Consider the following 24861-nt stretch of genomic DNA (forward strand, 5'->3'; position numbering starts at 1 on the left):
ACAGAGTTTGTTATTCAGTCCTCAACTGGGATGCTGCTGGTGGAAATGGATTGGAACAATGAAATTCTAGAGTAATTTAGTAATTTTATAGTAATTTAATCTGTATAAAGGGCTTGGTGCTTGGCAAAAAAAAGTGTATTAGCTATTTTTCATTATGAAAAGAAACCAGCACAGGTAACTAGGTGTGTAGATGGTGGGGAGCTAGGGAGAAAGTGAGAGGGAAGAGTCAAGGATTCTCTTAGTCTATATAAACACTGCTCTTTTGAACACACGTTTTCATCTGATCCAAGAGCTAAATTTGTCCTGCAAAATAAAGACTTTGGTTCCAACCCTCTCATACTGTCTTCTCCCTGGTGTGGCAGATAAATATGTTAGCAGAGATGCATGTGTATATGTATGAGAAAATGAAAAGGTATTGGGATAGTCATTCAGGGAGAGAGAGTCAGTGGGGGTGTTAGAGGTAGCTGAAGGAGTGGAAGGGAGTTAGCTAGTTGAAGGAACACTGGAGGGCTGTCAGAGATTTGGGGGATTAAGTAAAAGGTTTATGAGGAGAGGGTGGAAAGAGTGGTCGACAGCTGATATTCTGGTCATTTATACTAGCTGCTCAATCTCTACTTTTTCTAGAAGTCCCTAGTACCAAAGCCCAACACATTTGGTATAGTTGATTCTTTCCATTGTTTGCTTTGCTTTGGGTTGCCTTAAGGCTATCATTATCTCTGAGCCACCTAAATCCTCACCCTTAGCTGAAATCACTACTGTTTCTTCATGCCTCTCACTATATTTCAGTCCTTCTTCAGGAACTGGAGCTTTCAAGAATAAGGCAACTTTAGGAGTGACCCTAGGACACAAGCTCTGCTCTCAGGATCCTTGTATGCTCCTGAATATGAATTCCATAGTATGACATTTTAGAGCTCCCCAGATCCTTGTAGGTGTATGTGTGAGTGTGTGTATTTGAGAGCCAAAAAAAAAAAAAGTCCCTACCTCCCCATATCACTGAAGTGAACTCCAGAATATGGACCTAGATAATTTAGAGGCCCTGAACATGAATGACAGGACAGTATACTCTAGGGCTCTCATTTTCCATATCATCTTGACAAACCTCCTTGTCAAAATATGGGCTTGTCTCACTTTCTCAACCATCCCCACTTTGTCAAATACACACACTATATCTGTATCCTCACTAGTTTCACAACAGTGTATGGTAAAGAAAAACACTCATTTGAGAAAGATGATTTCAGACCATTCTCTTCCTCTCTCTGGACCTTCCCTTTGTAGGCATGGTGGGAGATGAACTACAGATACTCTGCAAGGTCTCTTTCATCTCTCATCTTCCAGAATTCTATGACTGTTTCTGAAGAGAGGAAGCAGTTTTTAGAAGTTCTGTTGCAATCTATAGTGACTCTGGTGACTCAGTAGGTGGGCTGAATTTCTGTTGAGATGGTAAGAAAGAGAGAGGATTTTGTTTATTAATTTATGTTTTTTCTATAATGATGTTGACACCATAAAGCGAGAATTTTAGAAGGTTTGGAATGAAGAGGCTGAGGAAAGAGTCTGCTCCCCTTGCCTGAGGGTCGTTTGTGGCTGGTAGCATAAATACTCAAAGCTAATGGGAGATACTTGTTGGGAACGGTCTTTCTCCACTTGAATCAGGTGAGCAGACTGTGGAGGAGAACTGGAGGAGTTCATGTTTCAGGTGGATTTCTAATCTGTTTCTCTCATTTCTCCCTGAGTTTTATGACCCTTGACACTTTACAGAACCCCTCCCTAAAGTGGTGAAAATGAGACAAGTAGGCTGTGCTTTCCAAGTCACTTTTTTGGAAGTAGGTGGCATATGAATAATGAATGTATTGCTCTGAAGACTGTCTTGAGGCCTGTTTCAGCATCCTGAGCTCCATATCAGCTACCTGAGTTTGTGTCTGGGCCAACTTCTTATACTGGTGTTTTCAGTAAACATTTAATGAAAAGAATGGCTTTGCTTAATGCCCTTTTCTAAGCCTTCTTTTTCCCACTTATAAACTGTTAGGGGTGTACAGGACACTTGCTTAAGTTACTTCTGGCACTGACCTTCAGAATTTCTGTCACAAATATAGGGAACTGCCCTGATAAGTTCCTTACATTTCTGGGAGAAGTTAGGGGAGGGGAGGAACTGGCTTCCTCTCTTTTGAAGATACTAGGTGGTCAGATGGGAGCAGGGGTTTTTGCTTTATGGCAATCCCACATTTATAACAACTCAGAAGGCCTGGAGTTGAGGATGGGCCTTCCCCCATTTCCTAGATTTGGTTTGGGAGAGGTTGGGCACTGGTAATGATCTCCAGTGTCTTACACCTTGAACCTCTGAGAATTCAAGACTCTCAATTTCAGTCCTTCGAGGTCATTTGGTCCAGTTCCCATACAAATCAGGATTGTAGTACCAATATCCCCATCCCTAACAATCCTCATAAGTTCTCATTCTGATTCTGGATTATTCTGATTCATCCCTACATCTCTACCTTGATACTTAATAGTTGGGCAAGTTATCTCACCTCTTTAAACCTCAATTTTCATGTCTGTAAAATGGAAATAATAACAAGTTCTGTGACATAGATTGTTGTGGGGAATAATTGGAATAATCTATATAAAGGGCTTAGTGCTTGGCAAAAAGTGTAGTAGCCATTTTTATTATTATGCCAAAGCCCCATACCAAAAACAGGTAGCAGCGGAGCTGATCTGGTTAGATCATGGATGGGAGGCCTAGAGCCTCATTCTGTGGGCTTCTCCACCCTGTCACTGTGTTCCCTGTGAGGTGTGTGTCTGGAACCCCTAGATATTTGCAAAGCTTAGTTTGAAAGCTCAGTTTGAAAACCCCTGATCTAGTCTGGTATTCTTGTTTTATAAATGAGGTGATACTGAGTCCACATTCTCAGGTTCCTCATATGATGTGGCTTCCTCAACAACAATGTTGGTCTCCCCTGGATATACTTTAGTTGGCCAATATCTCTCATTAAGTATTCCAGCTATAGTCTGCCTTGAACAGGGTACTATTACCATTCTTTGACTTTACATATCTAAGATTACATTAGCCTCATTGACAGCCACATATAATCTCTCATAATACTTAAGATTTTTCTTTCCTTCCTTTCTTTCTCTTCCTTCTTTTTCTTTCTCTTCCTTTTTCTTTTTCTTTCTTTCTTTCTCTCTCCCCTCTTTCTCTCTTTTTCTTTTTCTCTCTCTTTCTTTCCTTTCTTTCTTTTCTCTTTCTTTCCCTTCCTTCCTTCCTCCCTCCCTCCCTCCCTCCCTCCCTCCTTCCCTCGCTCCATCCATCCATCCTCTCTGTCTTGCTCTGTTCCTCAGGCTGGAGTGCAGTGGTACAATTGTGGCTCACAGTAGCCTCGAACTCCAGGGTTCAAGTGATCCTTCCACCTCAGCCTCCTGAGTAACTGGGACCACAGGTGTGCACCACCACACCCAGCTAATGTTATATTTATTTTTATTTTTTTGAGACAGAGTTTTGCTCTTTTCACCCAGGCTGGAGTACAATGGCGCGATCTCAGCTCACTGTAACCTCTGCCTCCCAGGTTCAAGTGATTCTCCTGTCTCAGCCTTCTGAGTAGCTGGGACTACAGGCACACACCACCATGCCCAGCTAATTTTTTGTATTTTAGTAGAGATGAGGTTTCGCTGTGTTGGCCAGGCTGGTCTCGTACTCCTGACCTCAGATGAGCTTCCCGCCTTGGCCTCTCAAAGTGCTGGGATTACAGACATGAGCCACTGTGCCTGGCCAGATTGGAAATTTGAATTAGAGAACAGATGAGAGAATGCTGTAAAATCTCAGATATAGGAGGGCCTTGGATATATCTGTTATCTCCTTTTGGAATATTAAGTTTTTAGAACAGCCCTCATCTAGGGTTCTAAGATCTGGTCTACTTATTTAAAGCCTTATGGTTTTACTGTTGGGAGCATCATTATTTTATTTAAATAAAATAAATACGACCCAGAAACTATTCACTCTGGAATACATTACACATGGAGTTGCCCATATAGAAAACATCTCTATAGCATATGAACACCTGCCTGCCTGCCTTCCTTTCTTCTCTTTCTTTTTCTTTCTTCTCTTTCTTCCTTTCTCTCTGTCTCTCTCTTTCTTTCCTTCTTCTCTCTCTCTTCCCTTTTTTTTTTTTTTTAAAGACTAGTCAAGTGCAGTAGTGAGAAGGGAAAGAGTAGAACAAGTTCGATCTGTAACTGACTGTGAACCATCAATTGAGATAACTCACTACCTTCGGACCAGCCTCTTCTCTCTCTCTTTCTTTCTCCCTCCCTCCCTCCCTCCCTTCCTTCCTTCTAACTTTTGACAGAGTCTTCCTCTGTCACCAGGCGGGAGTGCAGTGGCACTATTCCACCTCACTGCAACCTCTGCCTCCTGGGTTCAAACGATTCCCCTGCCTCAGCCTCCCGAGTAGCTGGGACTGTAGGTGCACGCCACCATGCCCGGCTAATTTTTTGTATTTTGGTAGAGATGGGGTTCCACCATGTTGGCCAGGATGGTCTTGATCTCCTGACTTCATGATCCGCCCCCCTCAGCCTCCCAAAGTGCTGGGATTACAGGCATGAGCCACTGCGCCTGGCCGAACACTTGCATTTCTAAGTGTGATTTTTTGACTAGAGACTAATTTTGGAAACCAATGTTTGCTTTTTTTTTTTGACCATGATATTTTAATACATGAAAATCTGTCCAAAGGAGCAGTCACAGAGGGTTCTTGTTGAACTTTAGTTTCAGAGCTGCTTTTGAAGATGGCTATTTGAGGTGTCCTCCAAACTACCAAATATAGTGAGTTAGAGAATCTGCCAGGCACAGTCGCTCACTCCTGTAATCCCAGCATTTTGGGAGACTGAGGTAGAAGCATCACTGAGCTCAGGAGTTTGAGATCAGCCTGGGCAACACAGGTAGATCCCATCTCTACAAAAAATTTTAAAATTAGGCTGGGTGTGGTAGCTCATGCCTGTTGTTCCAGCTACTCAGGAGGCTGAGGCAGGAGAATCACTTGAACCTGGGAGGCAGAGGTTGAAGTGAGCCAAGATCATGCCACTGCATTTCAGGCTGGGTGACAGAGTGAGACTCAGTGTCAAATAATAATAATAAATTAGCTAGATGTGGGCCAGACATGGTAGCTCATGCCTGTAATCCCAGCACTTTGGGAGGCTGAGGTGGGTGCATCACAAGGTCAGGAGTTTGAGACCAGCCTGGCCAATATGGTGAAACCCCGTTTCTACAAAAATTGGCCGGGCATGGTGATGGGCACCTGTAATCCCAGCTACTTGGGAGGCTGAGGCAGGAGAATTACTTAAACCTGGGAGGCGGAGGTTGCAGTGAGCCGAGGTCTCGCCACTGCACTCCAGCCTGGGTGACAGAGCAAGACTCCATCTCAAAAAAAAAAAAAAAATTAGCTGGGTGTGGTCATGCATACCTGTTGTCCCAGATATTTGGGAGGCTGAGTGGGGAGGATTGCTTGAGCCTAGGAGGTTGAGGCTGCAGTGAGCGGTGATTATGTCACTGCACTCCAGCCTGGGTGAGACCCTGTCTCAAAAAAAAAAAAAAGTTAGAGAATCCTAATATGACATCCAGATTTGTTAAAAATCTTTCTAGTTGTTTTCACATGATAAGGAAAAAACTGACAGAAATATAATTTTATTTATATGGATAGCCATGCTCTATAAATAATCCAATAGCTTCTAGTAGCAGGTTTTTAAATTTTTATAGTTATGTATAGACATGTACCAGGGACTGTACTAGGTGCTTAGGCTATAGCAATAAATAAGGAATGTTTGTTCCTCGTCCTTACGAAGTTCACATTCTGATGGGGGCAAGATTTTTGCCTATAAGTTATAATTTTGTTCAGGAATGAAATGTTGGGAACAATGTGCTTTTCCTTATTTCTATCAAGAGGGTGGGGAGGAGGGAGACATGTCTCTAGGAGCAAATGAATATACAAGTGCTCTTGTGATACTTGGCAATGCCAAGGACTGTGAAGTTTTGGGTCTTGCCTTAGGTTTTGGGTCTTTCAGGAAGTTGTAGGATGTTGACGTGATCATGGTGAGTTTGGCCTTGGCCATGGGCTAAAGCTAAAAATGCATGGGAGTCCCCTCCTCCTCAGCTTTCCACAGTGCTCCTGGAGATTCTTAGGAGAGAGGCTTCTTCGTGTTCATTTGGGTACGCTCCAAATTGGTACAGCAGAACCAACACTAGTCTGGAAGTCAGAAGCCTAGGGCCTAGTTACAGATTTGCCATTAACCTCCTTTTGTGGCCTTAGCGAGCCACTTCCTCTGGATTTCTTGCATCTTTAAGATGAGGTTAATAATAATCCCCTTTGTGGCCTTAGCAAGCCACTTTCTCTGGGTTTATATCTTTAAGATGATGATAATATTTGCTCTACCTACTGCTAAGGTAGCTATGAGAATCAGATTAAGTGAATGTCCTCTAAAGCAGTTTTATACTCATGTGAGGAATTGGTTGGATTCTTTTTTATTTTGAGACAGAGCCTCACTCTGTTGCCCAGGCTGGAGTACAGTAGCATGATCTTGGCTCACTACAACCTCCACCTCCTGGGTTTAAGCTGTCCTTCCACCTCATCGTCCCAAGCAGCTGGCATTACAGGCATGCACCACTTCACCTGGCAAATATTTTTGCACTTTTAGTTGAGATGGGGTTTTACCATGTTGGCCAGGTTGGTCTTGAACTCCTGATCTCAAGTGATCCACATGCTTCAGCCCCTCAAAGTGCTGGGATTACAGGCATGAACCACCACGCCTGGCCTGGATTCTTATCTGATTTACACAACCACCATGTGAGACAGGAATGGCAGATTTCATTACTCTTCTATGATCTCTACCTCAACTAAGTTTGTTCTATTTTTTTTTTCATCCCCATTTAAGTAAGTATGGGACTCCCATGTGATTCCCATACCCTGAATCTCAGCCCCAGGGACTCCTCCCAGTCTTTTCCATGGCAGAGTGCAGGACTGAGCCCACTAAACTCACTGTAGGAGCTTAAGAAACTCTTCATGGCGTGACTCTGAATTCTCCACAAGTTCCACAATCTTTTCCTCTCTGTGTCTACTCCTTTTCTTTGAAACTGACATTGAGAACCCACTCCCCTGCTGGTGGAGGGAAGAAATGAGGGAGTCTGAGATACATTAGAGATTAGTCTAATACCAACCTCTCCCTTCTCTCAACTCTTTCCCATCTTACACTTTACAGAGAAGGAAACTGAGGCACAGAGAGAGGGGACAGTTTGTGTAAATTGTACTTTGAAGTAGGGGTAAACAATCTAGTCTGGTAACTCCATATTCAGAGCAGGGTTTCCCAATTTTTTAATGTAAATAATTACCTGAGGATGTTGTTAGATTTCCAGATTCCTGGACCCTATCCCAGACTATTGAGTTAGAATGTTCAGAGGGTAAGACCTCTGACTTGTATTTTTGTAACCTCCTCAGGCAATTCTGATGTAGGGAGGAACGGACAAAGTAATATTGAAAAATTATTTAGATTCATAGCCTTAAACTCTTAAAATTGTATACCTAAAAGAATTTTGAAAAATTATGTAACTCTTGACATAATGTTCATAGCTAAAAATTTTATAAGATTTTAAAATGGCAAAAAATATAATTTCCAAAATATTTTATATATTATATACATATATATGCATATATAGGTTATAACTCTCAAAATGTTGGCACTGGAAATTTAGCTCATATAATTTGTAGAAAACATCCACCATACAACCTATTTTGCGTAGCCAGTTATCACTCAACATAATCAGCTAAATGAGATCTACTTTCTGTTAGAAATTGCCTAACTTCTTTCTTAAGATAAATATATTAGTGTATGACTCTGTGATAACTATTTTACTTCTGAATTGTAATTCTAAGAGATACAAGGCAAGTAGTCTTGCCATGAGTCTGTTTCCTGGATGAATTAAGATGCCAATCGTTTCAGTACTGATTTCTCAGAGAAGCTCTCCTTGATTTGCTTTCTTGGGGCTCTACCTCAGAAGTTATACATTCTCAAATTGTGCCTTTGTTCAGCACTCTGGAAGTTTTCACACCCTAGCATTGTACCATAATAAAATTTGAGATAAGAGAGAGCTATGACATTTTTGTTTAACATAGGAGAAAGGTAATTGTGAAAGAGAGTGGGAAAGAAGAACCAACTCAGACAGATCATTGTTAGGAAATATTACATATGGAAGTTGAGGATCTAGACATTTATTCTCTTAATATTTTTCTGCATAGGTACCCCCAGGAATAGAGTACCCTAGGTTGAGGACTAATGATTTAAACTGCCTTTGACCTAGATAACAGTGAACCATTGTAATGAATATTTTTGCATGTGTCTATTATACTTGAGAGACTTGATGTACATATAAAATGGTGCCCCTGGATTTTCTTTCCGCTTTCTGTTCTGCTTCCTCTTTTGGGGCTGCATTCCAAATACTCTAATAATAAAAGAGCTACCCTCATTTACTTGTCATGGGTAAGGCCAGTATGGGACACAAAATGGTAGAAACGAGTGTGTGATTCCCCTCCTGTAAGTAGGCATGGAGGCAGTGGGAAAAGAGAAGAGGTACACAATCCATCTGGCACCAGAGCGACTTTGGCCAAGGGGAACATGCACAAGGTATTTGGAGCAAGGCCTGAAAATAACTGGCAAGAGGACAGGGTGCAATAATAGCCCAGACTGCAGGGCAGGCTTCTCATACTCTGAACCTCAGCTCCAGACGCCTCAACCAGTCTCTTCACAGAGTCCAGGACTGAGCCCACTGTAGAAGCTTAAGAAATTCTTCTTCACATGATTCCAAATTCCATTCCACAAGTTTCACTCTTGTCTTTTTTCCTGCCTGTCCAGCATCTATCTTGTTTGTCTGTATCCTATCTTATTCCCTCTTTCCTTCCATACTTTCTCTCTTTGATCATCCTGGATCCAGCTGGTCATATGAGCAGAGCTAAGTTTGTTCATGTGTTTATTCATGCTTTTATCTGTTCATTCTACAATTATATATTAGGTGCTCACTGTCTATCAGTCTTTGTGGTAAGCACTGAGGAGAAAACATATAAAAAGATACCCTGTCTGCCATTAAGGAACTCACAATCCAGTGAGGGAAACAGATGTCTACATAGGACTGTAGTGCTAGAAAGAAATAAGTGCCCAAGTGTTGTCTTTAGAAATAAACAGAAAGGCTGGGTGCGGTGGCTCACACCTGTAATCCTAGCACTTTGGGAGGCCAAGGTGGGCAGATCACTTGAGGTTAGGAGTTTGAGACCAACCTGGTCAACATGGTGAAACCCCATCTCAACTAAAAATACAAGAATTAGCTGGGCATGGTGGCTCATGTCACCATGCTACTAGGGAGGCTTAGACAGGAGAATTGCTTGAACTCAGGAGGCAGAGGTTGCAGTAAGCTGAGATAGCACCACTGCATTCCAGCCTGGGCAACAGAGCGAGAGTCTGTATCAAAAAAAGAGAGAAAGGAATAGAAAGAGGCAAGAATGAATGAATGAATAGTGCTAAATCTTTCTGATGAATGAATAGTTACAATCTTTCTGGAAAGGAAGATTTGTAAAGATGTCTGTATTTTCCAAATAAATCTGTACATTTATGGCAATTCCAGTAAAAATCACAATTAGATTTTTATTGAGATATAGTTTATACCATATAATTCACCAATTTAAAGCATGCAATTCATATTTTTAATATATTCACAGAGGTATACAACCCTCAATTTTAGAACATTTTCACCATCCCGAAAGAAGTCCAATACTCATTAGCAGTCATTTCTCTTTTCTTTTTTTTTTTTTTTTGAGACAGAGTTTCGCTCTTGTTACCCAGGCTGGAGTGCGATGGTGCGATCTCGGCTCACCGCAACCTCCGCCTCCTGGGTTCAGGCAATTCTCCTGCCTCAACCTCCTGAGTAGCTGGGATTACAGGCACGCACCACCATGCCCAGCTAATTTTTTGTATTTTTAGTAGAGACGGGGTTTCACCATGTTGACCAGGATGGTCTCGATCTCTTGACCTTGTGATCCACCCGCCTCGGCCTCCCAAAGTGCTGGGATTACAGGCGTGAGCCACCGCGCCCGGCTAGCAGTCATTTCTCATTTCCCCCTAACTTCTTCCCCTCTAGCTCTAGACAACCACTAATCTACTTTCTGTCTCTAAGGCTCTGCCTTATTCTGGACATTTCATATAAATAGAATCATATAATATGTGGCCCTTCGTGTCTGGTTTCCTTCAGTTAGCATAATGTTTTCAAGGTTCAATTCATGTTATAGGCTGGGTGCAGTGGCTCACACCTGTAATTCTAGCACTTTGGGAGGCTGAGGTGGGCAGAACATCTGAGGTAGGTAGTTCAAGGCCAACCTGGCCAACATGGTGAAGACCTGTCTCTACTGAAAATACAAAAATTAACCAAGCATAGTGGTGCATGCCTGTAATTCCAGGTACTCGGAAGGCTGAGGCAGGAGAATTGCTTGAACTCAGGAGGCAGAGGTTGCAGTGAGCTGAGATCATGCCACCACACTCCAGCCTGGGCGACAAAGCGAGACTGTCTAAAAAAAAAAGTTCATCCATGTTATACCATATATAGGTATTTCATCCTTTTTCATGGCTAAATAATATTGCATTGTACAACTATATCACATTTTTCTTTATTCATTCCTCAATTGGTGGACATTTGGGTTCTTTACACTTTCTGATGTCATGAATAACACTACTACAAACCTTTGGGTACATATTTTTGTGTAGGTATATGTTTTCAATTTTCTTGGGTATATAACTAGGAGGTAATTGCTGAATCATATGGTAACTCTATATTTAACCTTTTGAGGAATTGCCAGACTGTTTTCCAAAGTAGCTGAACCATTTTACATTCGCATCAGCATGTATGAGGTTTCCAATTTTTGTACATGCTTGTCAGCACTTGTTATTGTCTGTTTAATTATGGCCATCTTAGTGGGGTAAAGTGGGATCTGATTGTTGTTTTGATTTGTGTCTACTTGACCATGCCTGCTTTTTTTTTTTTTTTTTTTTTAAACAGAGTCTTGCTCTGTCACCCAGGCTGGAGTGCAGTGGCGCAATTTTGGCTCATTGCAACCTCAACCTCCCAGGTTCAAGTGATGCTCGTGCCTCAGCCTCCCAAGTAGCTGTGACTACAGGCACACACCACCATGCCCGGCTAATTTTTTTTTTAAGTAGAGACAGGGTTTTGCCATGTTGACCAGGCTGGTCTTGAACTCTTGACCTCATGTGATCCTCCCACCTCTGCCTCCCAAAGTACTGGGATTACAGGCGTGAGCCACTGCACCTGGCTGGTACCTGCCTTTTGAAGGAAGACTGATTAGTACAGACCTGGCTTCCTCAGTAGGTGAGGAATCGATGTTTAGGGAGCCATTTCATAAATAGTCCACTGATTGAGGCTGTTTACTCTAGTTTCATCAGTTTTGTAGTTGGTGGAAAGCCCTTCCAAATTTGGGTGATAGAATGACAGTTGATTCTAGTTTTTGAATCAGGAGCTGAGTAAGGCTGCATTAGGGTCTGCAAGTTATATGTCGCTTGAAACCAGAAATCTGTGGTGTCTCCCTTCCCTTCCCTTCCTATTCCTCTTTTCTTTTCTTTTTTTGACAGACTCCTGCTCTGTGGCCAGGCTGGAGTACAGTGGCACAATCTCAGCTCATTGCAACCTCCAACTCCAGGGTTCAAGTGAGTCTCCTGCCTCAGCCTCCTGAGCAGCTGGAACTACTCAGCTGGCATGTGCCACCAAGCCCAGCTAATTTTTGTATTTTAGTAGAAACGGGGTTTCACAACGTTGGCCAGCCTAGTCTTGAACTCCTGACCTCGTGATCTGCCTGCTGTGGCCTCCCAAATTACAGGCTTGAGAAATTACAGGCTTGAGCCACTGTGCCTGACCATCTGTTGTGTTTTCAAAAGGAACTTCTTCTAAGGAACTAAGGGAAAACCAAACAGAATGATGAATTTCTGATAAGTACACTAAAATTCTATCCTTGATAGTTGTCAACCTCGCAGTTCTCAGGGTTCCTGAGATTTTTTCTCTTATGCTAATTCTGAATTTGGAAACAACACCCCCTTTTTGGAGGCCATATCATTTAGGAGGAGAGTGCCCTGAACTAGAGACATTTAGCCTCTAGAACTGTGCTATCCAACATGGAAGCCACTAGCCACATGTAACTATTGATATTTATAGTAAATAAAATTAAGTAAAATAAATAATCCAGTTCTTCAGCCACATTTCAAGTGTTTTATAGCTGTATGTGGCCAGTGACTGCCATTTTGGAGACCAGTGCTTTAGAATAATGTTACTACTAATTTGTAAGTAACCTCAAGGTCACTTTCCATTTCTGTGCCATAGCTTTCTCATCTGTAAATAAGAATGGTGAATCTCAAAAGCGCCATTCTCCTCTAGATGGGGTCTTGCTTTGTTGTCCAGGCTAGTTTCCCAACTCCTGGCCTCAAGTGATCCTCTCACCTCAGCCTCCTAAAGTGCTGGAATTACAGGCATGAGCCTCTATGCCTGGCCTTCCTCTGGCATTCTGTGTAATCTGTGGTGCAGTTTCTGGGGTGTGCCTCTGTATACCTCCTCCTTTAGCCCTTCTTGTTCCTTACTACAACTAGGGCAGAAGCACTCAGAGGGAACATTAGGCTGCTAATTGGTCAAGTTTAGGTACTAGAGGCCTTCTTTTGCCAGGGCATGCACTTGCCAGTTTTCCAGTCCTTCCCCTTCCCTATTGTTCCCCCAAAACTGGGGCTAAGGGTTATTATGCATATGCTGCTATTTTCTTATAGGGAAGTGAAAAGGGAACTATTTCTTATCTTTATTATACATTTTCTTTCATGTGGTCCACTTCACTCATTTACATTACCTGCCTAGATCCTGCCAGTTTTTGAGCTTGCAACTCCTGGTGTAGAAGAAAGAGGCCTGGACCTTAAGTCCTGGTCCCTACTCTGCCTCAACCCACCCTGTGATGCCAAGCATAGCTAATAGCCTCTTTCAGTCTCAGAGTTAAGAGACTAAATTGGATGTTCTTTTAAGAGTTCTGATGTCCTAGAGGGCTTGGGATTTTGCAGTAGGCCAGTACCCTGCCCTCTCACCTCTCCCAACTAGCCAGGGGCCCTAGCCTGGTGTATATGTCAGAGAAAGAGGACACTGGAATGAGTAAGGTACCTACATCAATAATGTATAACTTGAGCCCATAGCCAAGGAGAGGAATGCACACTGTGGGGTGTGTGTGTGGGTGTAGGTTGGAAGTGGACTCAAATAAATTGTACTTATATAGGTTGTGCTTATCTCTTCCTGTGCACCTTCTATGTACTAGTCTACTCGTGGTGCTAGGGATGTAGCAGTGAAGAAGACAAATAAGATCTCTGCTATCAGCTGGGTGCAGTGGCTTATATCTGTAATCCCAGCAGTTTGGGAGGCAGAGGTAGGCAGATCACCTGAGGTGAGGAGTTCGAAGCCAGCCTGGCCAACATGGTGAAACCTCATCTCTACTAAAAATACAAAAAAATTAGCTGGGCATGGTGGTACATGACTGTAATCCCAGCTACTTGGGAGGCTGAGTCAGAGAGAATCACTTGAACCCGGAAGGCGGAGTTGCAGTGAGCCAAGATTGTGCCATTGCACTCCAGCCTGGGTGACAGAGCAAGACTCTGTCTCAAAAAAAAAAAAACAACAAAAAAAACCCTCTGTTATCATGGAGTTTATATTCCAGTGAAGAACATAGATAATATATAAGTAATTAACATATATGACATAATTTCAAATAATGGAAAGTTTCATGAAAAAAATAAAACAATGATTTTTTTTTTCCCTGAGATGGCATTTTCACTCTTGTTGCCCAGGCTGGAGTGCAATGGCATGATCTCGGCTCACTGCAACCTCTGCCTCCCAGATTCAAGTGATTCTCCTGCCTCAGCCTCCTGAGTAGCTGGGATTACAGGCATGTGCCACCACGTCCAGCTATTTTTGTATTTTTGGTAGAGATGGGGTTTCTCCATGTTGGTCAGGTTGGTCTCAAACTTCTGACCTCAGGTGATCCGCCTGCCTTGGCCTCCCAAAGTGCTGGAAATACAGTTGTGAGCCACTACTCAGCTTTTTTTTTTTTTTTTTCCGGAGACAGTCTTGCTCTGCACCCAGGCTGGAGTGCAATAGTTCAATCTCAGCTCAATGAAACCTCTGCCCCTCCTGGGCTCAGGTGATCCTCCCACCACAGCTTCCCGAGTAGCTGGGATTATAGGCACGTGCCACCATGTCCAGCTAATTTTTGTCTTTTTTTTTCTTGAGACAGAGTCTCATTCTGTCACCCAGGCTGGAGTGATCTTGGCTCACTGCAACCTCTGCCTCCCAAGTTCAAGCAATTCTCCTTTTTTTTTTTTTTTTTTGAGACGGAGTTTCGCTCTTGTTACCCAGGCTGGAGTGCAATGGCGCGATCTCGGCTCACCGCAACCTCCGTCTCCTGGTTTCTGTCAATTCTCCTGCCTCAGCCTCCTGAGTGGCTGGGATTACAGGCATGCACCACCATGCCCAGCTAATTTTTTTTTTGTATTTTTAGTAGAGACAGGGTTTCACCATGTTGACCAGGATGGTCTCGATCTCTTGACCTTGTGATCCGCCCGCCTCGGCCTCCCAAAGTGCTGGGATTACAGGCATGAGCCACCGCGCCTGGCCCAAGCAATTCTCCTACCTCAGCCTCCCGAGTAGCTGGGATTACAGGTGTGTGCCACCACGCCCAGCTAATTTTTGTATTTTTGTGGTAGAGATGGGATTTCACCATGTTGGCCAGTTTGGTCTCGAACTCCTGACCTCGTGATCCACCTGCCTCGGCCTCCCAAAGTGCTGGGATTACAGGTGTGAGCCACCGCATCCAGCCCATTTTTGTCTTTTTAGTAGAGTTGGGGCTTCACCATGTTGGCCAGGCCAGTCTTGAACTCCTGGCCTCAAGTGATCTGCCCGCCTCAGTCTCCCAAAGTGTGGTATTACATGTGTGGCACCTGGCAAAACAGAATAATTTGGTAGAGGCACACACTGTGCATATAGGTGGGTACATATATGTGGTGGATGTACTTGCAGATAGGCCCGTGTTTGAGTCCTGGGTGCATATATTTATGTTTATGTGTCTATGTGTGCAGATAGGCAGCTTTTATGCCTAGAATGTTTGTATATTAGTATATGTGATTTTATACAAGTGAGCGCACATAGGCGAATTAGTATGTGGTATGCATGTTGGGACATGTGTGCTTTGGTATGTATATGTTGGCATTCAGCCATAACCAGAGACATTCTGAAGTTCCTGTGGCACTCTTCAGTGAGCCAGTTAAGGAAATGGCTTTTCTGCCTCTGGCATTCAGGGCCAAGCTTCCTCTCTCCCTGTTCTTTCCCACTTTAGTAAGCTCCCTGTGTTTGGCTTCTCATATGCCTAGGAGGGTTAAAGCCAGGGAGAGGATGGTACTGACTCATCGAGCCAGGAACTGGAAAGAGGCTGATAATCTTCTGTGTGACCTCTGCTAGTCAGAAAAGGTCTGGCTTCCCAGCCAGTCCCCGTCCTTCACACTATGAGGGAAAGAGTCCTGCCTTGAAATCAGAAGACCTAAGGATCTATTCTTGGCTCTGCCACTTCTTATTGTGTGACCTTGGCCAAGCCACAATATTTCTCTAGGTTTCAGTTACCTCCTTCATAAGTATTCTGTGCAGTAAGGAAGGAGAGGGAAAGCATTGGTCTGTGGTGCTAAGGGAGGGCCACGTGGTGCTGGTGTCTGAAGGAAGAGGAAGAATATTCTGAACGGGGGCAATGGCATGGTCAAGTGTGGAGGTAGACCTGAACTTGCCAAGGGAAACCAGTAATCCACTTAGAATAAAATTCAAACTTCTTACTATTGCCTACAAGGCTCTATGCGATTTGGCTGCCTACCTCTCATTGTTACCCAACTTCTTGCTCACTGAACTCCAGCCATATTGTCTTTCTTTCTTTCTTAGAAAAGGTCTCATTGCCTTTCCACTTGATGTTCTCTTTGCCCAGAATACTCTTCCCAAGAATTAGTATGATTGCCTACCTCTCATTTTTCAGGTCTTGGCTCAAATATCACCTCTCCAGAGAGAGGCCTTCCAGGACCATCTTATTTAAAGTAGTTGTTCCCTAATATTAATCAATATTTAAAATGCACACATTGGCCAGGCACAGTGGCTCACGCCTATAATCCCACCACTTTGGGAGGCCAGGGTGGGTGGATCACCTGAAGTCAGGAGTTTGAGACCAGCCTGACCAACATAGTGAAAACCCACCTCTACTAAAAATTAGCCGAGTGTGGTGGCACACACCTGTAATACCAGCTACTCGGGAGGCTAAGGCAGAATTGCCTGAACCTGGGAGGTAGAGGTTACAGTGAGCCGAGATCGTGCCATTGCACTCCAGCCTGGGCAATAAGAGCGAAATTCCATCTTAAAAAAGAAAAAACAAAGCACACATCTTTTGACCCAACAGTTCCACTTCTGGTAATTCATCCTACAGATATACTTGCAAGAGAGTAAAGTGACATAAGAAAGGATATCCATTTATTCGTTGAAGCATTTGTTTGTTAAATAAATTACAGTATATACAAACAGTGGAATATTTTGCAGCTGAAAAAGATAATGGAATAGCTCTTTAAGCTTGGTGCCATGGCTCACACCTAAAATTCAACACTTTGGAAGGAAGGTTGAGGCGGGAGGATCACTTGAGGCCAGGAATTCCAGATCAGCCTGAGTAACATAGTAGGATCCTGTCTCTATCAAAACAAAACAAAAAAAAAAACAGTAGCCGTGCATCGTGGGTCTCACCTGTAGTCCCAACTACTCAAGAGGCTGAGGCAGGAGGATCACTTGAGCCTGGGAGGTTGAGGTTGCAGTGAGCTGTGATGGTGCCACTGCGCCCCAGCCTGAGTGATAGAGTGAGACCCTGTCTCGAAAACAACAACAACAAAACCAAATAAATAAGAGAAATAGCTCTTTAAGTCTTGGTGAAGAATGATAATCGAAGTATATTGTTAAATTTAAAATAGCAAGATGATCAAGTTCTACACTTAAGATTTGTGCAGTTTATTGAATGCATATAATAATTAACAAAATCAAATACAGGATAGTGTGTATTGTATGCCATCATTTGTGTAGAAAAAATGAGCATATGTAAACAAAGCATGTAGTGTATATACTTGCGTGACAGACCTGTCTCTTAAGTAAAGCAGTTCTTCCTACCTCTGTTACCCTGTGCTTGACTGAAGACTGTGAGATGTTTATCTCTTTTCTGAACAACAAACATTAAAATCCTCTTTTTTTTTGAGATGGAGTTTTACTCTGTCGCCCAGGCTCAAATACAGTAGAGTGATCTTGGCTTACTGCAACCTCCACCTTCTGGGTTCAAGTGATCCTCTCACCTTAGCCTTCCAAGTAGCTGAGACTACAGGCATGTACCACCATGCCTAGCTAATTTTTGTATTTTTAGTAGAGAGGGGGTTTCACCATGTTGGCCAGGCTGGTCTTCAACTCCTGACCTCAGGTGATCTGCCTGCCTCGGCCTCCAAAAGTGCTGGAATTATAGGCATGAGCCACTGTGCCTGGCCAATTTTTTTTTTTTTTTTTTTTTTTTTGAGACGGAATTTCACTCTTGTCGCCCAGGCTGGAGTGCAATGGCATGATCTTGGCTCACTGCAACCTCCACCTGGATTCAAGCAATTCTCCTGCCTCAGCCTCCCATAAAATCCAATTTTTTAACATTCAATTTTCAAATTTCTGTCTTCAATGATCTTAAGGGTCTTATGAAAGAGCCTAATGATACAGACTTCCTCCAAAATAATTATTTTAGTCATTCCATACTAGTTGAATCACAATAGCCCTCTGTCCTACTAAGAGTGGTCTGTTCTGCCTATTAATTGTTTCTGGAAACTTACACAAAATATTGGTAACAGTGTTTTGCCCTAGGCATGGTGGCTCATACCTGTAATCTAGCACTTTGAGAGGCTGAAGCAGGAGGATCGCTTGAGGCCAGGAGTTTGAGACTGCCCTGGGCAATATAGTGAGACTCTACTTCTACAAAAAAATTTTAAATAAAAAAATTAGCCAGGTGTGGTAGCATGTGCCTGTAGTCCCAGCTACTCGGGAGGCTGAAGTAGGAGGATTGCTTGAGCCCAGGAGTCAGAGGCTTCAGTGAGCTATAATTGTGCTACTGCACTCCAGCCTATGTAATAGAGTGAGACCCTTTCTTTAAAAAAAAAAAAATCATAAAACCCAAACTAATTTGCCAGTAGGCAGGATAATTGGGAGATAGGAGTGGAGAGAACCCTTCTCATTATGTATCTTTTTAATTTTCTTTTTCTTTTTTTTTCTCATTACATATCTTTTTATGTAGTCCCACTTATATATATTACTTATGTAAAAAAATCATAAAATTGAAAAAAAAACACTAAGGGAAATATTTATTTATTTATTTATTTGGAGACAGGGACTCATTCTGTTTTCCAGGCTGGAATGCAGTGACACAATTACAGCTCACTGCAGCCTTGACCTCCAGTGCTTAAGCTATCTTCCTGCCTCAGCCTCCTGAGTAGCTGAGACTACAGGCATGTACCACCATACTCGGTTAATTGAAAAAATCTTTTTTTGTAGAGTTGGGATCTTGCTATGTTGCTCAGATTGATCTTGAACTCCTGGTCTCAAGTGATCCTCCTGCCTTGGCCTTCCAAAGTGTTGGGATTACAGGCATGAGACAAGAGATCTTCCCATCTCATCTTTCTGAGTGGCTGGGACTGTAGGCACATGCCACCACACCCAGCTAATTTTTTTTAGAGATGGGATCTTGCTATGTTGCCCAGGCTGGTCTTGAACTCCTGGACTCAGGCAATTATCCCACCTTGATCTTCTAACGTGTCAGGATTATAGGTGTGAGCCACTGTGCTTGACCCAAGATAGTATATTTTTAAGAAACATTTCTTCCTAGTCACTCATTTTTATGTCATTCTGCTTTATCTCCTTTATAATGCTTATTATAATCTGAACTTATCTTGGTTATATTTGTTATTTATTACCTACACTATCATTGGAATATAAGCTCCTTGATGTCAGGTATCTTACTTATCTTGCTCATCGGCGCCTTCTTTTTTTTTTTTTTTTTTGAGACAGAGTCTTACTCTTTCGCCCAGGCTGGAGTGCAGTGGCATGATCTCAGCTCTCCACAACCTCCACCTCCTGGGTTCGAGTGATTCTTCTGCCTCTACCTCTCCAGTAGCTAGGATTATAGGCATGCCCCCCAACACTCAGCTAATTTTTTTATTTTTAGTAGAGACAGGGTTTCACCATGTTGGCCAGGCTGGTCTCCAACTCCTGACCTCAGGTGATCCACCTGCCTTGGTCTCCCAGTGTGCTGGGATTACAGGAGTGAGCCACTTGGTGCCTTATTTCTATACACATAGATACCACATAGTAGTTGTTGAATAAGCAAATGAACACATGAAGGAATGACCGAGGTAAACCAGGCTAAAGCCTAGGAAGGAGTGGGAGGCAAGTCTGAGGAGGTAGACAGAAATCACCTGATACAGGGTGGTGATTCTCAAACTTTATTTGTTTGTTTGTTTGTTTGTTTATTTATTAAAGAATCTCACTCTGTCATCCAAGCTGGAGTGCAGTGGTGCAATCTCAGCTCACTGCAACCACCACCTCCCAGATTCAAGCGATTATTGTGCCTCAGCCTCCCCCGTAGCTGGGATTACAGGCACACACCACCACACTCAGCTAATTTTTGTACTTTTAGTAGATATGGGGTTTCACCATGTTGGCCAGGCTGGTCTCAAACTCCTGACCTCATGATCCACCCGCCTTGGCATTCCAAAGTGCTGGGATTACAGGTGTGATCCACCATGCCCAGCCAATTCTCAAAAATTAAATGTGCGTCAGAATCCCCTACTAATTCTTTGTACCACCTTAAGCAGATCCTTGGACCCTGTGATTCTAATTCAGTATGTCTGAATTGGAGCCCAGGAATCTACAAATCTTCTAGATGATTTAGGCACAAGTGATCTGGAGACCCTACTCTGAATATTGCAGTCTTGATGCCTTATCAAAAGGAATCACATCTGTGATATCACTTCTTTTTAATGGATTACTAGGATGGAAGAGAAGAGGCCATCACCCCATTTTATCAAGGATCAGAGGTGTACAGTGCATTTTCTAATGACACACAACATATGTATAAAGTATCTTGAATAGCCAAAGTATCTAACCAGTCAACTCAAGATTGGTGATGGCAAGATTGATGGTGGGCAGATAGCTCACCCTCATAGAAGAGTCCCAGGCCTTGGTGTCACTGGATGGATTTTATGACTATGCCTGTTTCTTGTTTGGGGAATAAGTTATACCCCTAATCACTGATTCTTTCTGGTATGTCTCAGGGAGGGCAATGAGCCAGGGGAGACCACTCAGATCACATACCATGAGCTTCTGGTCCAAGTGTGTCAGTTCAGCAATGTTCTCCGAAAACAGGGTGAGTTTTGGGTGTGGGAAAGGGACTGGGGGCCTGACCTTGGGGTATTCTGAGGCTTATGGGGAGAGGGCAAGAGATGGAAAGAATTTGGTAACAGGGGAAGAGAACAGGTCAGCTGGGAGGGAGGCTAGCTGGACGGGAGGGAGTAGCAGCAGGAAGGGTTCATGGTTCGTATTCTGTGCTTTTACCTGCAGGCATTCGGAAGGGTGACCGAGTGGCCATCTACATGCCTATGATCCCAGAGCTTGTGGTGGCTATGCTGGCGTGTGCCCGCATTGGGGCTTTGCACTCCATTGTGGTAGGAGTTTGGGCTGGTGAAAAGGGGAAGGTGTGGGGGATGGGGCTCTGGAGAAGTAGGTTGGGCCTAGATGATGGAGGGTCTCAAATAACAAACTAAGGGGCTTAGAAGGTTTGTGTCATAAGTCCATATCAGTTATTCAGTTTCTTCTAGGACCCTGGCTTAGAGATCCGGAAGGTTTCATGAGCAACTCCTTTCCTTATTCACTCAATCCCTGGGGCTTCCTTCTCTCCCTCAGACTTTCTTCCCTTCCCTAGTTTGCAGGCTTCTCTTCAGAGTCTCTATGTGAACGGATCCTGGATTCCAGCTGCAGTCTTCTCATCACTACAGGTGACTAATTCTCTCATCTCTTCTTCAGAACCCGCATACCTCAAGCCTTGGTCTCCAATCAGCTTGTTGGTATTTGGGGCTACTCAGCCTAGAGGGTAGAAACTGCCTGCCCTTCCTCTACTGGTCCCACCTCAGCTGACCCTGTCAGCTCAAGTCAGCTGGAAGAGCCAGAGTTAAGAGGCCCACATAGGAAGGGCTCTGTGGACATTGTGCCCACTAGGAAGTGTGGTGCTTACTAAGGCCTGGAATGTCTGTTGCTCCCCAAAGATGCCTTCTACAGGGGGGAAAAACTTGTGAACCTGAAGGAGCTGGCTGACGAGGCCCTGCAGAAATGTCAGGAGAAGTAAGTGTATTTGGCCACTTGGCTACTGTCTGAGTTGACTGAGCCTTTCCCCAGTGCTAGGTTTCCTTTGTTCCCTCTACCCTAAATGGACATGGGTGGGTCTTGCCAAGTTCTCTTTGAGCCAACCCGGCTACCACATTAGGCTTTTCTCTCCTCCAGGGGTTTCCCAGTGAGATGCTGCATTGTGGTCAAGCACCTGGGGCGGGCAGAGCTGGGCATGGGTGACTCCCCCAGCCAGTCCCCCCCAATTAAGAGGCCATGCCCGGGTGTGCAGGTGAGTCTGGCACTGCTATACCTTTTTCCAGGCTCAAACTGCTTCACTCTTCCCAGAAAATTCCTGATGTCCTTTGCTTGCTTGTATATTGAGGATCCGGGAGCAATTCTAGGAATGCCTCCTCTAGCAGGGCTTAGGTGGCAGCTGGAAGACTTTGACCTTGACTGTGGGTAGAGAGGCACTTGTATCTTGAGAACATAACACAAGTGATTGTAAGGGAGACTCTTGTGCTGGTTTTGGTATCCTTGTGGGCACAGGGGATCCTCGGGGCTTAGGCTTGTGTTAGAAATGTCTAACTTGAGTGACAGTATATAGTCATCTCCATTACTGGGCTGTGATGTGGGGTGGGCTGCCTTTGTGGCCTAAGGGATTCCCATCATGGAAGGACCAGAGTCCAGCCCTCACAATATGGCCCTTGTTATCTTTGGATCTAGGGCTTTTGGTAGGAATGGTAGAAAAGCCAATGATGGCCTCCAGGCAGAGGCGCATGAGGGATCAAAGTTCTGGGGTTGAAAAAGACAGACACTGAGAGTCTGTGACTTGAGGCTCCCTGAGGGGTCCTGGGGCTAGAGAGGCTGTAGTCTAGTTTAGGGAAGTTGGAGAGCCCAATCAGTGTTAGGGGTTTTACATGTATAGGGGCTGGAATCAGGATCAGGAAAATAGAAACAGGGAGGACCAGTGAGAAGATTGAGTTTGGGATTTATGACACACAGACCCTTTGCTCCCACTCCTTGTGTTCTTGGACCCACCTCACTACCCTTTTCACCCTGGGCTTTTAACAGGGTAAGCTGAAAGAGAAATCCAAGAGTGTTCGGCCCAAGGTATCCATTTCTGCACTGCCATGGGCACCGCTTTCCTGTGTGCTTGTCTATGTGTTCATTTGCCCTTTGCCTGTTTGCCCCATTAAGATGGCTGCCAGACCTAACCCTCCTTCCCCTTGCCCCTGGGCAGCTTGCCATCTAAGCCACTGAAGGGTGATGAAATTAAATGTCTGTTGCTGCCTCTGTGAATTGGCATACAGCATGGATCTTAGAGAGGTAACAACAGAACCCATTTTATCCTGCTGCTCAGGACCTTTGTGGGAGAGGGGACAAGGTAACCTGTTAGAAAACATTAACTGTGCAGGTAACTGGAGCAAAGTCAAGAGAGACAAGAGGATGAGTAGGTGGAGGAGGTTCAGACCCTGACTTTGGGAATTCACCATCAAGTTGGGGAGTTAGACATGTATTATTAATACAGAGAAAAACTGAAGTTTTATACAGGACAGCAGAGAAGATTTCTGAATAAATTTATATAGTACTTTGGGATTTATAAACTGCATATAACTTTGCAATATAATTAAGTGCTAAACTGAACAAAAATCACATTGTAGGTGGTTCTAAGAAGGGAGATCCACAAGGGAGTGCTCAAAGCAGATTAGTATCAAGGAGAGACTGTGCCTGGAGTCCAGAGACCAATTTTTAGCTGTATGACCTTGAATAAGTCAATTCTCCCCTCTGGGCTTCAGTTTCCTTATCAGTAATGGAGAGATGGCAATACATGCTATAAAGGGAAACAGCTTCCCTTCCTAAAACCACATATAAAGCTCACTATTCCTCTGGGTTTTACCATCCTCACAGGGTGTCTTACTCTAAATCTGCTATGATTAACCTCTTAGGCTAATGGTAGGTATAAGCCCCTTTTCTCTATTCTCATTAGCACAGTGGAGACAGATCTCCTTCCCAAGGGACACTGCTTTCCTTTTAAAACTCAGGCAGGGACATACACCCCTTCTTTTGAAAGAGGTGACAAATTTAGTGGCTTAAATTGTAATCTCTGGAGTCAGATGACTTGGGTTTAAATCTTGGCTCTGCCACCTGCTACTGTGTAAACTTGAACAAATTACTTAAGCTCTCTTGCCTGTTTCTCCATCCATAAGATAATGATAATAATTATACCTATCTTTTAGGGTTTTCTCAATATATGTAAGGTGTTTGACACATAGTAACTACTCCATAAATGTTAGCTGTTTTTGCTTCCCCTTAATGCAACAGACAGACTGGCATTTCTAATAGAGAGACCAGAAAAGAAATAACAAACTCTTGTAATTCTTAATACCAGAGACCTTCAGGCCAAAGGCTACTGGATTTTTGTTTCAAAAACTGGAGGTGAAAACAACCGGTTTCCAAAATACCAAAGAGCATAAAAATAGGCTTAAAAAGTACAGGTTTGTTGGTCTGAGAATTGCAGTCAAAGCTGCAAAAATCTTTCTGACAATGGGCTCCCTATTTAAAAATTAAAAAATAATTTTCAAAAGAGCTGCAAAAATCCTGGCAGACCTTCAAACCCTTTATCCTTAAACAATCTTCTAGGCAGATCCTGGCAGGGTTTGCAGGTACCCTTCTCAACCATATCATCTATGAGATCCCTCATATTCCTCTTCCATACCTGGCAGCTGCCCTCCCTGAGGCTATCCTGGACCAAGGACAAAGGCCAACTCCTCAATTCTTAAGAAAATTCAGATCTTTTCCTGGTTCAGAGCCTGGGGCCTCATAGGCACACACCTAATTCACAACCAAAGTTTTCTCTACTAATTGAGTTCACTTTGCTTCCTGGTGCCAGTTATCAGTTCCACACCTGGAGTACTCTAACCCCTCCACTTCTGTATACACACACACACCCACAAAAGAAATAATATTATAAGATTATAAGAGTACCCTCATTGCAGAGCCACGGTGTAACTATGCCTTGCCCTTATGTGTACTTAGTGCCTGTTCTATGACGGTTCACAGTGCTGTGGACCAGCACCATTTGTCCAAAGCAGTATTGATACTTCTGATTGAATACCTTAGTACCCTCATCTCAAGTGATCATTTGGCAGGAAAAAAAGTATCCATGTGACAATGTATGTGTAGATGCATATGGATAGATAAAATCGGTGTGTTCTAATGTTTTCTAACTGTGGGCAGCTTTCTCTCTCTTCTTCCTTTTTCTAGGCTTTTCATTTTTATGATGTTCATAATCCAGAAATTTCAAATTCTCTGCCATAAGGGGCAGGTAGTACAGAAAGAAGGGAGTCATTTTCTAATTT

At 43.4% G+C, this 24861-nt stretch overlaps 1 protein-coding gene across 3 annotated transcripts in view; it reads left to right on the forward strand.

The window, feature by feature from the left end:
- The window catches only part of ACSS2 (acyl-CoA synthetase short chain family member 2), a 52287-nt gene that overhangs the window by 16598 nt on the left and 10828 nt on the right, over window positions 1-24861 (forward strand). For 2 of the 3 annotated variants that reach the window (XM_012455134.3, XM_012455132.2), the window contains exons 3-8: window positions 20455-20546; window positions 20741-20844; window positions 21102-21174; window positions 21442-21517; window positions 21677-21791; window positions 22574-22612. In XM_012455134.3, coding sequence (XP_012310557.2) covers window positions 20455-20546; window positions 20741-20844; window positions 21102-21174; window positions 21442-21517; window positions 21677-21791; window positions 22574-22612 — 499 coding nt within the window. The remainder of the gene's footprint in view (window positions 1-20454; window positions 20547-20740; window positions 20845-21101; window positions 21175-21441; window positions 21518-21676; window positions 21792-22573; window positions 22613-24861) is intronic. The other variant, XM_012455133.2, reaches the window with a different exon arrangement.

Source organism: Aotus nancymaae, unplaced genomic scaffold (assembly GCF_030222135.1).
Source record: "Aotus nancymaae isolate 86718 unplaced genomic scaffold, 86718_ANA_hifiasm-v0.15.2.pri h1tg000029l, whole genome shotgun sequence".
In the NCBI taxonomy this organism is placed as follows: domain Eukaryota; kingdom Metazoa; phylum Chordata; class Mammalia; order Primates; family Aotidae; genus Aotus; species Aotus nancymaae.